Below are 16,004 nucleotides of genomic sequence, written 5' to 3'. Positions count from 1 at the left end.
GGAGAGTGAGCTAAGTACAAGAAAGAGTGAGATAAGTACAACGGAGAGGTCTGGGCAAAGTGCTATGAAAAGTTTAATGAAGAAATGACTTCATTTGGGGAGGGAACACCTGAAGTATGTTTTAAAGGAAGGGTGACTTCAACAGGAGATGAAGTGAGAAGAAGGATAATCTCTCAGGCAAGGGGTAGTGTGCTTATAATTATATTCCATGGTAAGAGGTGAAAAGAGTAGAGGAGGTGATTAGTATATGTTATAACTGAAAAGGTAGCTGAAAAAATATTATCACCATGTGGCTAATACGATGTGGATTTGGGAAAGTCAAACTGTTTTTAGACAACAGATATATAATGCATCAACCACATTCATAGAAGCTTTCTAGACTGGGAGGGACAACCAGGACAAATACGCTTTGGGTGTAGCTTTTTAGAATCTAAGGTCACAATGAGACATCATAATTAGAACAGATAGGTTGTATACCCTACATCCAGTGTAACTACACAGCTATAATGTGAATACATATATCTCTGTGTGTATGCCCACATATGCACATTCTGTCTTACTGTCCAAATGTTTCGCATGCATGCCTGATGACAGGCCTCAAGAAAATGATACATGAAGACTGACTGAAGGAATAAAGGACTTTTTAGCCCAGAGAATGGCTACCATTGATATCTCATTTTGGTTTCCCATATTATTTCATTAGATCTTTACCACTGTAGTTGCACTTATTACCCTCATTTTATAGATGAGGAAACTGAGGCCAAGAGGGGCTAAGTAATTTGCTCAGTTAACGTGCACTTAATACTGGTTAATCGATGCACAAATCAGTGTTTCATAATACAGTTATCCCTTTCATATCTTGACTTTTCCTATTTGCAGTTTCAATATATCATGGGTCCACATAAGAAATTAAATGAGAATTTCTTGGGAGTTTTGCAGAAGCTGCAGATATAGATATGCAAAGGTCAGCAGGTGACACAGAAAAATACTTAACCCAAATTTTACAACAAGGTACTGTAAAAACCCCATAAAATAAAAAGAAAAAAATGCAGACTTCTTCTCTGGTATGAAGGGAAGGCCAAAAAATTTCACCCAGGTTTTACAGATCTTGGGTGCCTCATATCCCTAAACCCAATGCAATGTGGAAGGGATAACTATATTAGTAACTCAAATGTAAATGGTTACAGTGACTGTGTACTTCACATGTAAACAACCAAACACAATAGGATGCCAACACTTTTGGGATAGCCTGTATATGAGGTGGACAATTTAAACTATATTATTCTCCCTTTACAGAAGAGTACCTCAGGTTCAAAAATAACACAGTTAGCTAAGTAGAGGATATGGTGGTTGCTGTCCTTCATTCTCAGAGGACCAAAACGACATCACTATGTTGGAGTCAAGGTACAGTGTATCTGACTGTGGCTAATCAGACCAATATGAGCTTGGAATGCTCTATCACAGGTCAGGTACAAATAATTCATGTGAACATTTAGGGTGGATTCTCTAAATCTGCTTGTCTCACATTTTTTTTGAGGTACTTCAATTCTGCTTTATTCAGAGAGCACTGCACCTTCTCTGATGAGGGCACGCCATGCTGCACGGTCCTTTGCCAGGTATCACATAATCAATTCCAAAGTTCTTAAGAAAAACCCTGAGAGAGACCTGGTATTGGGTTTTTTTTTTTTTTTTATGACCATCATGTGAGTGCTTGCCTTGTGTGAATTCTTCATAAAACAGTCTTTTGGGCAAGCATGTTTGGCATTCGATCAATTTGGCTAGCCCCTTAGCCCACTCTCTGCCACAGAATTTGAATGCTCAGAAGTTTAGTTTGAGAAAAGTAGTAAGAGGTAACCAGGTTTTGAACTGGGTTCATCTGATTACAAATCTAATGCTTTCTCCTAGCCTCTAAGTTAGCATGTACTATTGTCTAGGGCATAGAAATAGTTTCATTTTATAAAATGGACTATCATGAGGGCATTAGTTAAAGCAAGATTCTCTTTATGCAAAATATGAATGATATATGGGCTCTTCTTTTAGACCATTTAAAATAACTAGAAGTATAAAATACCTGAGACTATACCTGCCAAAACAAACAGAGCAATTATGTGAACATATACCACTTTAGGGGAATATTTATTGTTTGTGGGTAGGTAAAGCCAATATAATAAAAAAATGACAATTTTACTTAACTAATCTATTTGTGTACTGTCATCCCAATCACTAAAAAAACTCTTAATGAGTCAGAAAAAATAATTACAAAGTTCATTTGGAAGAACAAAAGGTCAGGAACTTCAAAGAAACCAGGGGAAAAAAGATATAAAGGAAGACAATTCAGTAGTATCAGACCTTAATTTGTATTATAAGGTGAGAGCATTGTTGATTATTTTAAATTAAAATTTTCTTATACAAATAAAACCTATGTAGACAAAAACAGAAGAAATGCAGAATATTAGGAAAAAACTTTTACAGATAATCTCTCAGCCAGAGTGTGACTGGGCTGGAATATAGAAAATGATGATTTGGTTGACTTAGAAAAACATGGAAAGACTTGGACTAATGAAGAAGAAGCTATCCACTTTCAGACAAATAAATGACATGTGGAAATAAGTACATTATGGTCTTACATACATACATGTATATGACTGTATATATGTATATATATATATATCTATATCCATGCTTAATTGTAGCCTCCTGGGGGAAAATAAAGTAAAAAGTGTACAGCACAGAACAAAAGAAAACCTATGAGGATGCAAAGAAAACCCCAACAGCTTTGAAAACAATATGTAGGACTTATTTTATAGGTTTTCTTGAAATGGAAATTTGTTTTATGTTCAATTCTCTCTTTTGTTATGCTGTGTACATGGCAAATTTTTTCTTATTTTGTGTTTAAATTTAAAATAATTTTAAAACCTTAAAAATTCATAGTTCAACAACAAATATTGCTTACTCTCTACAAAACACTGCATACTAATGAGATATGGTCTATATCTGAAAAACCCATTATCCTAGCAAATGAAATGAACAAAGCATTACATCATTTGAAAATGAGATTATAAACATAGAGTGAATTTGAGTTACAGAGAGGGCAAACAAAAGTTCTAAAATGGGAGACTATTTTGAGGACAAGATGATGTTAAAAAGAAGGTTTAAACACGGTCTTACCCAGCAACTAAGACGTATTTTCCATCTGCTTGATCCTTTAACCTCTCTAGCAGGGACAAGCGTACTTTGGCTTTGCTTTGGCCATAGATTTCAATTTCATCTGCAAGCAATCCTATCTCCTTGGCAAGGACATCAACAGCTTTTGGAGTCTGTCCTCTGGAAATCTCAATATCACTGGAAGAAAAAAACAAATAGAAGACAAGGGACTTCTCAGCCTAGGTGGTCAACAACAGAGCACAAAAACAAGAATTAGGCCATCAATCAAATTAACATAACCTGTCTGTTTAGGGCTTCTCCCCAGAGTAAAAATGATTAAAGCTTAAGAAAGTATTGTTTTTTGTAAGTTTTATTTTTTGAAGAAAAGCAACTCATTGGTCTCTTTAGAACTAACTTTGGCAATGGAGGATAATCATGTTAATATCCTCCCCCCCAAAAAATCCTACTTTACCAATGTATTATTTTTATCACCGTATGCCCTAAAGGCTGCCTAAATCTGTGGGCATTGTTGGGTCTTTTTATGCAGTCATTTTATGTTCTTAAAACATTCACATATCAAAGATTACATAATGTTTTTATGATGGTCTGGGCACATGCATCTCTTCAGTGTTTAACAATACAAAACTGGAACTTCATTTTACTTGCGGACCGTTTACTTCCTTCTTCCTACATGTATTGTCTCCTCTCAGCAAAATGTGAGATTTCTGAGAGCAAGAATTGTCTTACTTTTCCATTTGGATCCCCAGTGCTGAGCATGGTACTTTATAGAGAGTATCTATTTAATACATCTTTTTTTTTCCCTTCCCCAGTCCTTCATTCTAAATCCAAAAACATGTTTCAAAATAATTGATTACTGCATAACAGACAGAGAGAGACAGAAAGGTAGAGCAGATAGACGGCAAGTCTCCAAGTTATCAAAGACCATGTCTCAAGTCTGGCTTCTGACATGTATTTGCTGTGTAACTCCAGACAAGTCACTTAATGTCACAATGATCTCAGGAAACTTTAAGATTATAAGGATTATAAATTCAGAAAAGACTTTTCATAGCCTAACCCCCTCCTTTTACAGAAGAGGAAACTGAGGCTGAGAAAGGTTAAGTGATTTTTCTAAGATCACTCAGTAGTAAGAGGTCAAAAGGTGGGACCCATGTCCTCTGATTCCAAACCTACTGCACTGAGGTTTTGAAGGCAGCATAATCTGCAAAGCATTTACCAGAGAGTGTTGGCTGAGGGAATTTTTATACTTGGTGTTCCAACACCAATGAATTCACAGGCCACAGACAAAAATAATGAGTAGTTAACTCAGAAACAAAATAACCTAATGGTCAATTTCATATTTAGTAAATCTGCATTTGGACACAGAGAATCAAATCTAAACTTGTATAACACAGTGACGTTTGGCAAATGTCACACCATACATCTCCTATGACTTCCCAGTGTGCCACAGAACCTGCCTCAGACAGGTAGGGAGTCCCACTTCTCTCATTCTGCCATTCCTAAAGTCACAGGCAAGCTCACCATCTAGTCTCAACACCAAGCCCTACTTTTTGCCATGGCTTCCCCATGCTGTATGATTAGTTCAATGAAGGATATGAAGCCAGGCACAGCCTATAGGTGGTCTGCTGCATGGTAGGCATGTGGAGGGAGTGGGATCAGTGTTGGGTATAAAGGACAAACTCACCCACTGAAGCAGAAAACACAGATGCATACGCAAGAAGCAAAACGTTCAGAATGAGTTCCATAGACCTACGATGCATGGAAGAGGAAAGCAAAACATATCTCTCCATGGTCCTAACCAGGTTCTTAGGGTACTTTCATCTTCCTTCTTCTTCCTCTTTCCTTTTCTACTAACATAGAATTCTCTCCGATTCTACTAACGTAAGTCAGTAAGGTAGAATTTCAAAATTCTTTAAGGATTATCTTCTGACTCACTAAAAGATGCTAACTTCATTTTAATTTTTTTACCTGAAAATTATGTCTTGGTTTCAGTGGTGGGAGAAGCCAAATTTTGCAAATCAAACTAATGCATCTTTAAAAGAAAAAAAATTTACTTTCCAAAGGTTAACACTGAGATTTAGGGGGTGCATATTGGTTGACTAGAAATAATGAATCTACCTTAACTCTACTATATCACCGAGTGAAGGGCCCTATTTTTTAATAAATCCACTAACTGTAATATGTAAAAATGGCTTTCCACTAGAAATGTAACACATTTTAAAATAGGCAGCTTACAAACATAAAGTAATGAGTTTGGATCATAGGACCTTTTTGACTACTAAGAAAGCCTAACTTGGCTATTTATTAAGACAAGACAAATGCTGCACGGTAACTAGGGAAATAAACGGTGAGCTCCCAAATCACATCTCTTATAAGGCTAGGGAAACACCGGACAGCTGTGTCCCCATGATCAGAATGACAACAGACACACCCTTTTACCTGGGGACTGGGGAGAGCGGCTGAAGCTTCAAACTTCGGAGTTTCCACCTTCTGTACTGCTGCTCCCGAAGCCACCTTCTCCCGCTGTTCACCACATTCTGAGAGAAAGAAAGAGAAAAAAGAAGCCCTATGTTTTCCAAATCAGAAGTTATACTTAAATACAAAGAATGTGAAAACAGGCAACCACAGGAGCTAAAATATCACATTAATATAGAGTTTTCTTCTTAGCAACCCTCTGAGGTAAATAAAAGTTAGTCTAAATACTAAAAGAGCTTTTTATAACATATTTAGGTTTTCTGGGATTGGGGGGTGCAGTGGGGGAGTGGGTAGGGTAGGAGGTTTAAAAAAACAAAACTGGAGAATTTGTGCACCATTAGGAAAAACTGAAAACAGGAGAAGGCAAAAGACAACGAGTAAGCCACCTTCAATGCAATTATTCCATGTTTAGTTTGTCAGCACTATATATCCAGGGTAATTCTCTCCCTCCCTACATCCCCAAACCTAGGGTTTGAGTGGAGATTACTTTTACTTCATCCTTTATTTTCTGGGAAGCTTTTCCTGCTCCCCCTCCCCAGAGTGGGAGGAACATAAAGCTATCCAGGTAGTAATGAGAGGGGCTTCAGTTGAGGTCTGAAGAAGTTAAGGAGTTAAGTTTTACACAAAGACAAGGAATTGCTTGGCTGGAACTTCAAAGGGTGAAAAACAGGATAAAAACAATGTGTTCTTTTAGTCTACAAATCTCCTCCCTTTCAATCTCAACCTCTATCCAGCCAATCAACACCATCTCACATAACAGTTTCAGTAAAACTGTATTCTCATGAGGCAAATTAAGTATGAACAAACCTGCACAAATTAGTTTGGGTCAAATGCTTCACAATTCTTGTTATCAGTATATATTTCCTTTGAAGTGGCAAAAAAGATAGCAGGTGTGTGTGTGTGTGTGTGTGACTAAGATGGATGCAGGCTAGCATGCTCCAAGATCAGGAGATCTTTGGTGAGCAGCCCCCCAAGACCTCTGCTGGCATCCATTAAATACCAGGAGATCAAAGAGGGATACCTCTAGCAAGCAGAATAGACACCATATGGAGGATGTGCAGGAAGACGAGAGCTACACAGGATGGCTAGGGTTAGGGTTCTTAAAGGGAGGGTTGAATTAGCCCTTGGAGGAAGAACCCTCATATCTATGTCTTTCTTTCAGAATAATGGAATATTTAGCCAGTAAAAGGTTTAACAGGTACAAGAAAATTCATTTATGAACAAACCCTGATAGGGGATCGAAGTAAATAAAAAGGAAGCTATATTGGTCTCTTTTAAATTCTTCAAGTCTAACAGTTACATTTAAATTATTCTTGATTTTCTGACACTCTAAGTTGGACTATCAATCCATAATGCATTCTTCCCCTCTCCCACTCAATTACTAAAATACAAGGTTGTGATAAGTGGTCAACATAGTTCATTGTTAATATGTTTATTGGTGCAAATGTAGAGCATATACTCCTACAATATAGTTGGTCCCCTTTTTAATGCCTCTAACTCCAGAATAGTAGTGTATACTGTATACAGATCACATTTAAAGAATGTTACTAAAACACACCCTACTACTATTTTAATAAAGATCTAGGGTGTTCAATAATGATACTGTAATAGATACTGTAACAGAAATGAGTCACATTTTGTTTCTCTAGCGGTTATCCATCCAATTTAGGTCTCAGGTAAAGATTGTCACTGAGAATTACCGGGAACACAGTATTGACAACAAAGAAGGGGCATTCTGCTCCTCATTCAACATGGAACCCAATGAATGGCATGAGAGGCAACCAAACCTGAATCCTCAGAGCGGTTGCAAGTAGACCTACGTCATCTTCAACAGTCAGGCCACTGAACTGTGCACCATATTCAAGCTTCCCTGCAAAATATTGGGAAAAAGGCATCATTGCCAAAGTTGTTCTGATGAGTGAATAATCCTTAAGGAAAGTCGTAATCAATAGCACAGTAAGAGAGTTACGATTCTGGGGACAGGTTACATCAGGTCATCAGACAAGGGGTCAGAATTTAAATCTCTAATTCAGGCCTCTTCCAAAATAATAAAACACCTGACTGTCATGGGCATTTAATGAAATACCTATTACTCAAATTCTTAACCATGAGACAAATGGAATCTGTTATCCTATATAATTCTTTTTCTATTTAATTAAAGTATATAAATTATTCAGAAAAAATTATTAGTAATAAAACCTCACCTCAGAGAAATACATTCCATTCATTCACTAAGCAAATTCCTTTAAGCACAATCCCAGAGTATTATAATTAAAACTGTTCATTTAAAAATATGGTTAAATTAGGGATACAGCTGATTGCTCAAAACAACAAAGGCAGGACTTTTACTGTAACAAAAACAATTCAAGTGAAAACTCTCAGTGACTTATACCCTCCAGAGTGAAATTCTTCAATTGGAATTGGAATTCTAAGAGTGTGCTCTAGAACACAAAGTTAAGAAATAAAGCACCCTCCTCTCCAATAACATCCAAAAGAAAAAAGAAATAAAAGGGAAGAGGCCAGAGGACTTAGTGAATGGGGAACAGATTTATTTTGAGAATCTCAACTTGAATCACAAAACTGACCCATCTTATTTTTCCTTCAAAGCAGAAAATAATATAAAACTATTAAATTTAGGAGCTTTCTGGCAAAAAAAAGTAGGCTACACTTTTTCTTTCCTTTGAAGTTTTAAAATCCTCTTTCTCTAAATATGTGTGTATAAATAAAATTAATTTAGTTCATCCTCTCCTCTTTTCTTTCTCTCTAGGTTTTCATGATACCATGCTCTCATGTTTCTTCTCCTACCTCTCTGACCACTCTTCTCAGACTTCTTGGCTGGTTCTTCATACATGTAATGCCCAATAACCATGGGTTCCCCCCAAGGAACATACTTCCCACATTAGAATGTAATATCTCCCATATTAAAACATTAATTCCTTGAGAGTAAGGATTGTTTTTACCTTTCTTTGTTTCCCTGGTGTTTAGCATAGAGCTGGGAACATAGCGAATGCTTAATAAATACATCTATGTATATATCCATGGATCTATACAAACACATCACTTGTAAACATTAAAAGTAAACACATAATATCCTTTAAGGCACCTCCCTTGAGTCTCTTCTGATGGAGAAAAGAATTATCTCCTATGGCCATGCTCAGAATCAAGGATCATTTTCTTAGCTTTGGAACTATTATGATCTTAAACTATCCATTTTGCTGACAACACATTGGAAGAAACAGCAGCAAAGCACATGAAGTGTATGTTTTTATGTCAGATTTCTTGAAGGTGTTAGACAGTCATTTCCCTCTGGTACTGTGTGAAAATTAGCAGCCCTTCACTTTTATAAATCATTCTGGGGAAAAGGCCAGACTTCTAGTTGGCTGGGTAGTTTTTCACCTCCAGAGATTTGGGCTCTAGTCTCATCCACCCACTAGTGAGAAGAAATGTGCAGCTCTCATCATTGTCCTCATCTGTTTAAATCGTAAAGCTGGGGATTGGTGGAAGATACCCAGGTTATAAAATTGCGCTCCTTTCTAACTTACCTTTCTTCTCCCTCTTCCTTCCCTTCCTTGTAACAGATATACTGTAAGCACTGTCCCACTGGAGGCAGTATGGAAAATCTTTCATGCTCTTATTTATATAACGTTCCATTTCTTTCAGTTTTTTTAGGCCTTTTTCTTCATGAACACTCCAGAAATATGCAAACACTGTTTGCATTTATGTGTTACACACACACACACACACACACACACACACACACACACGTACTATAATTTAGCTAAAGGGATATTCTTAGCAAAAGAATTAAATCATCCCACAAACAATTCCAGATATTATTAGGGCAAGTAATAGGTCTTTATTTAAAAAATGAATACAAAACCTTTGATTTGAGAAAATTCAACAGTTAATAAGATTAATATTTTACTTAGTCTTTCATTAAAGCCAAAGATCCATCAATTAAATGAGTAAACACTAAGTATCTACTATGAGCCAGGTACTAATTATGCTAGATTTGGGGGATACAGAGATAACATTGAGACAGTCCCTGTTCTCAAGGAGCTTAAACTCTACCAAAGGAGATAACATATACATGTACACACACACACACACACACACACACACGTACATACACAGTTATAAACAAAATACATAAAGTCACTCACTAGTATCTGGGAGGGGTGTGCAGAAAAGTACTGAAGGTGAATGCTAAAGGAAGCCTTGGATTCCAAGAGTTAGAAGAGCAAGAGCACTACAGGCATGGGGGGACAGCTAGTGCAGAGGCATGGAGAGATGAGATCTCTCATCATGTATCATGTGTGAGTAATAACTAGGGGCCAGCGTCACTGGATCAGGTCCAGATCTCTAGAGCTGTTATATCATTCAGTCTTATAAAACAAATCCACAAATTATTTTAAAAGATGATATTTCACTTGCAATTTTTCTCATATTAACTGCACTTTTGGAAGGTTTTATTCCTTATTTAAGGATAACATATTCCAAGATTTTTCCTGGAAACATGAATAGCTTTTACCCCGGTCACCAACTGATATCGGTTGTTTTGAGATCACCCAGGGAACTTTGCCAGTGCAATAAATGAAGTGGGAGGGACCAAGTCAAATTCCTTTGTCCAAGTGCCATCTCCGCTTCATAGAAACACATTAGTTTTTATTTGATTTGGCTGGGGGTCCTTTCCTTATCAAGAAAAAGAGAGTTTGGGTAAACACAGAACGAATCTTTTAGCCCAGGTCTGTTTCGCTCTGTATAGCCCATATAATTCTGCAACATTTATACAAAACTAGAAATGATTAAAATTTAGGTGCTATACTCATTAGTACAGAAAGAAGATTCTTCATCTCTGATGAGAGAGACAGAACACTAGTAATTGAGGGGGTCAGGAAAGAGTTCATGTAAATGGCACTGGAGCTATGTCTTAAAGGAGTATAGTGATTCTATGAGGCAAAAATGAGGAGGGAGTGAATTCCAGGTGTGTGACACAAGACATGGAAATTAGAGACAGAGGATCACACATAAGAAATTGAGGTCAGTTTGGTTGTTTTGTGGAGTGTGGAAGGTAAAGTAATATTGAGGCCAGAAAAATCAACAAATCATCAAGCATTAGTCAGGTACTGTGTGCTAGGCGCTGCATTAAGTTCTGGGGATATATAAATAAAAGTGAAAAAACAAAAACCAAAACCAAGTCTTGCTCTTCAAGAGTTCACAGTCGAACAGGGGAGAAAACATGCAAACAATTACATTCCAAAAAATAAAAAAGCTAAAGAATAAATTGGAGATAATCTCAGAGGGAAGGAAGATTAAGGAGGAATAGCGAGGGAGGGCTTCTTGCAGAAGATGCAATTTTAGCTGAGACTTGAAGGAAGCCAGGAAAGCTAGGAAGTTGAGATGAGGAGGGAAAGGTCCAAGGCATGGGGAAAAGCCAGGGATGATGCCTGAAGTAGAAAGATGGCACAAGGTAGCCCGTGTCACTGGACAGAGCCAGGAGAGTAAGCTCTAACAAGACTGGAAAGGAACGAGAGAGGGATGATTGACTATGACAACACTGGAAGGGAGGAAGAAACATGCACTTTAGAAAAACCATTTTGGCAGAGGAGCATGGGATGTATTAGAGTAGTGAGTGGAGTAGAGTCTTAAGAGAGAAAGAACTAGAAGGCAATGAGTGAGGTGGTAAGAACCAGTAATGGTGATAGCAACGTCAAGAGAGAAGAGGGCTTATAGGAAAGGTATTATGAAGGACAAAAGGACAGGACTTTTACAATTGTTTGGGTAAAGTTAGAGAAAGTGAGGAGTGGAAGATGGTTCAAAGCTTGTGAGCCTCCCAGGTGACTGGGAGGATGGTGGTACTCTCCACAGTAATTGAGAAATGTGGAAGGGGAGGGGAAGCATTTTGGGGAAAAGATAATGAGTTCAGTTTTGGACATGCTGTGTCTAAGATTCCCATGAGAACTCATAATGAGACAGCAAATAGGCACCTGAAGACAGAACACTGAGGGTTGGGAGAGAGGTTAATGCTAGACAAATAGATCTGAAGATAATCAGCATAAAGCAGATAATTAAATCCATGGGAGTAAAGGAGCTCTCAGAACAGAGCCTAAAGGTCACCCAAAGTTAGCAGGCACCATTTGGATGATCCAGCAAAGGAGACTGAAGACTTGTCAGACAGGGATGATGTAAACTGGGAGACAAGAGTACATCACACAAACCTAGAGAAGAGTATAAGGTAGAAGAGGGAGACCAATAGTGCCTAAGACTGCAGACAGAAGAAGGATGAGGACTGAAAAAAAGTCATTTGATTTGGTAATCAAGAGAGTATTGATAACTTTGGAGAAGGTAGTTTCAGATGAATGATGAAACTGGAAGTCAGATTGCAGAGGTTAAGAAGAACCTATTCTCTCTGGGGACCTTGGATGTTTTGTACACCTTTTTTGTATAACTACTGCTCTTGTTATGTCTTCTCAATAGTAATCCTAACTAAAAAGCTGAGAGAGAGAGAAAGAGGGAGAGACAGAAGGAGAGAGAGAGAGACAGACATACACAGACAGAGACAGAGAGGGAGTCTTTTCAGTTGTTTTGAATGGCAAGAGTAGGAAATAATATTTTTCCTCAGTAACCCACTGAAAATACTTCACACAGATTAAAAATGGCTAAAGTTAAAATGTTATACCTTTAAGGCTGGGATCATATTACCATTATGATGGACCAGGGCACTATTTCATCATCATTAGATTTCCTTTATTTTTTTGTTATTAATTTCCCCTAATCTCATTTTTTTAAAAAATTAAGTGCAAAAACATGTTAGGATATTACTGAGCCTGAGGCACTTTTCCCACTAAATATGAAAAGTGAAAATTGTAACCACAACATATTTTTGAATTTGTGTGTTTAACAGAAATCCACACCCACTTTAAAAAGTCCAAAAGGAAATTCAATGCAGTTATCCATTTGGGTCCAAGTGAACTTAAAATGAACTTTTAATGATCAATCTATTAAGAGGATGCTGCAAAATATCTAAATTTTGACATCCCTAGATTATTTTGTTCAATGGAATTATTCAGATTAAAATGTAATCTTTCAGAGATGCCATTAAAAACTAGGTTCTACAAAAGAAATACCGTTCGATTATCAAATTGCAGATGCCATTTTCATAAACTCACAGGGACTTGAAAGATTGAACAAACTTTCTTACTCTCATTGGGATTCTGAAAATTTTTGCAGATGTGAAAGCATTTCCTAGCTCCAGTATTGCAGAAAGCCAGGAATTATGGGCTAGTAATAAATAGAGAGAGGCAGAATGGAACAGTAAATAGCTGATCTTTGATATCAGAAAGACTTGTATTCAAGTTCTACCTTTAATATAAGGTGGCTCTATGACCTTGGGAAAGTCACTCATCATTTGGCACTCCCAGCCATTATCGAAGAATAAATATTGCCGAATTTCTTTCTATACTGTAAAAAGTAGCATAAAACATTTACTTTATTTGTGACCCTATAAATGTTACATATGTTTGCTTTGGTCCTTCTTTGTTCTTCAGTCATGAAGAAGTCTCCTTCCTCTTTTATCTCACACAAGAATACAAAATACTCTCTCTTAATTTAAGTTCTTAATTACTTTTCTTGGTAGAGATTGGAAGGTAATATGGGAGAGATGGAGAGACCTGATGAAACTGGCGCTTTAGGATTCTACCCAGGAGAACCAAAATGCGGAGACTAGTGTGATATCAATTGAACTGACATGATTTTGCTCTCTGAATAAATAAGGCTAGCCTTTCTCATACTTTTGTTTAGTAATGATTCCAAGAAAATGTGTTGAAGCTTACCTGACAGAAAGTTGTGGGAACAATTGAGAATCATAGTTCCTGGTTGTATCCAACTAAGTGGAATTTCATCTGGCTTAGGAGAGCCTATCACCACAATTTCAGCTTCATTAAGCTAAAAAGAAAATGAGCAATAAAGATTTAATTAATGCTTTTCAAAAACATTCACTATCACTACTATTAATACTAGACTGTATGTTCCCAGGAAAGCTATGATGATGCCTAAATTAAACTTTCTGACTCCCTCAGGACTACATTTTGCATAAATATTTGTTGAATCAAAATGAATGGAACAGTTATAAGTCTATTGTAATACAATGAAGATACACAAAGAAGGAAGGGGTGGTATAGGCAGGGCACAGAACCTGGAAACCCCTATGAACACTTTCCCAATTTCCTGTTTCAAAAAGCAGTGGCACAGAAAGGAGGTGTTCTCTCTCGTTTCTTATAAATAGGCTTCTGAGGTTACTTTTGTGATAAGAAATTGGTAACCCATTCACTCTTATACACTGCAATCTATTTTATGCCATGGAATCCAAGTTAGGTTTATTTGTAGTTGTCAAGGTATCCTCACCTTGCATCTGAGCAGCATTATTAAAAGGTCTTCTTAGAAACTCTTGTTTAGAGTGAGAACTTGGCTAGATGATTGCCAAGCTCCCTATCTGAGGCAGATAACAAAGTAATCATTGTAACTAAATACATTCATCATACTTAGTGATTCACCTTCCATGGACTTTGCAATGATTTGTAACTAGGCATTAGGCCTGGGAGATGGTTCTGCACTGATCTTAGAATCAATGGAGCCTCCATATATGGTCTAAGGAAGGGAGATTATGAAGTTTTAGAATGCAAGAAACCATACAGATCTCACTTCAAGCCTCTTTTGGGGTAGTTAAAATGTGTGAGAACCTTCACGCTTTTCAGTCTCATTTCCACTCACTTTTCATTTCCTGATTGTCTTTATTTTCAACTCCCTCTGAAAATAGAGACAGAAAAAGCTGAAGAGACAGAGAGGAGGGGTAGAGCACTTTGTTTCTTTAATGATACATCAGATATGTTCTTTCACTTCTGTTTCTTTGAGTTGTAGAAGGTAATATTTCAGGATTTAGGAATACACTACTAAAACTTCAATTTATCCCCTTCTCTTTCATGGATTTGCATATATACAAAAGGGGAAAATGAAAAGGTGAATTTAGGAATAGTGAATAAGAAAAGGGGGTTGGCATTTTACATACCAATGAAAAGTTACAAAGGAGCTTTTTCATAAAGTATAATTGTACTTCAGTATCTGAATGCAAAAAAAAAGTTCTCCAAAATATCCATAAGTAAAATATCAATGAAGCATAGTATTCTAGGGCATATTTCTTATTTGGAAATTCTTAGTATGGAACAGGAAAAAGAAGTGATGAAATGATGACCATATCTTGGGTTTGGTAGCATACATTATGATTCTGGTTTTTTGTCTTCTCCCTCTCCCTCCAGCCCTGAGACAATTAGAAGGATATTTTCTAGGTTTTTGTAAAACTACTCTCTCCTGGTTCTCCTCCCTATCTGACCTCTCCTCAATTTCCTTTAAATGACCTTCATCCAGATCATGCCTACTAACTACAGGTGTCCTACAAGACTCTGTCTTGGGTCTTCTTCTCTTATCCCCCTACATGTGGCCAAATTTAGCCAGATCCCTTTTTTTGAATGAGTCTTGGGATGTACAAAAATAGTTTTTACGTTTTAAAATACAGTAAAACTTTATTTTAAAATGTAAAAACCATTCTTAGCTCACAGGCAAAAAGAAGGCTCTAATTTGCTCACCCTTGTGCTATATTAGTTCAGCCCCCGTGGATTTAATTGTCATCTCTATGCTGATGATTCTCAAAACTACTTATTTAGGCCTAACTTCTCTCCTGACCTCCAGTCTTACATCTTCAATTTCTTATTAGACAACATCTCAAACTGGATGGTCCATAGATATCTTAAATTCAACATATCCCAAATTGAATTCATTCTTCTCCCCTTCTAACCTTCTCTATCAATGTCAAGGGTACTTCCATTCTCCCAGTTTTCTAGGCTTGTAAACCAGGGACCATCTTTGACTCTTCTCTATCTCTCCCTCCCTCCCTGCCCAACATATCCATAGCCTGTCAATTTCACCTTTGCAACATTGCTCAAATATACCCCAACTCTTTTCTGATGCTGCTCACATCATGGCACCCCTATCTCCTTCACAATGGGGTATCACAGCCTCCTGGTGAATCTGCTTGCCTCAAGTGTCTCTCCATTCCAGTCCATTCTGCACTCAGCTATCAAAGTGAAATTCCTATAGCACAGATCCGACTATATTAGTCACCCTACTCAATAAATCGGCAGTTGGGTGGCAAAGTGGATAAAGTGTTGGGCCTGGAGTCAGGAAGACACATCTTCCTGAGTTCAAATCTGGCTGCAGACACTTACTAGCTGTGTGAGCTTGGGCAAGTTGCTTAGCACTGTTTGCCTCAGTTTCCTCCTCAGTAAAATGAACTGGAGAAGGAAATGGCAAACTAT

At 37.3% G+C, this 16,004-nt stretch overlaps 1 protein-coding gene across 1 annotated transcript in view; it reads right to left on the bottom strand.

Moving 5' to 3' along the window:
- The window catches only part of MTHFD1L (methylenetetrahydrofolate dehydrogenase (NADP+ dependent) 1 like), a 211,194-nt gene that overhangs the window by 150,652 nt on the left and 44,538 nt on the right, over positions 1 to 16,004 (bottom strand). The window contains exons 8-11 of the mRNA XM_072643697.1: positions 13,470 to 13,581; positions 7,425 to 7,507; positions 5,602 to 5,699; positions 3,169 to 3,342 (exon numbers count right to left, since the gene is read on the bottom strand). Coding sequence (XP_072499798.1) covers positions 3,169 to 3,342; positions 5,602 to 5,699; positions 7,425 to 7,507; positions 13,470 to 13,581 — 467 coding nt within the window. The remainder of the gene's footprint in view (positions 1 to 3,168; positions 3,343 to 5,601; positions 5,700 to 7,424; positions 7,508 to 13,469; positions 13,582 to 16,004) is intronic.

This window comes from Notamacropus eugenii, chromosome 2 (genome assembly GCF_028372415.1).
Source record: "Notamacropus eugenii isolate mMacEug1 chromosome 2, mMacEug1.pri_v2, whole genome shotgun sequence".
Classification (NCBI taxonomy): Eukaryota; Metazoa; Chordata; class Mammalia; order Diprotodontia; family Macropodidae; genus Notamacropus; species Notamacropus eugenii.
The sequence above is the reverse complement of the archived record's forward strand: the minus strand, read 5'-3'. Positions and strand labels throughout refer to the sequence as shown.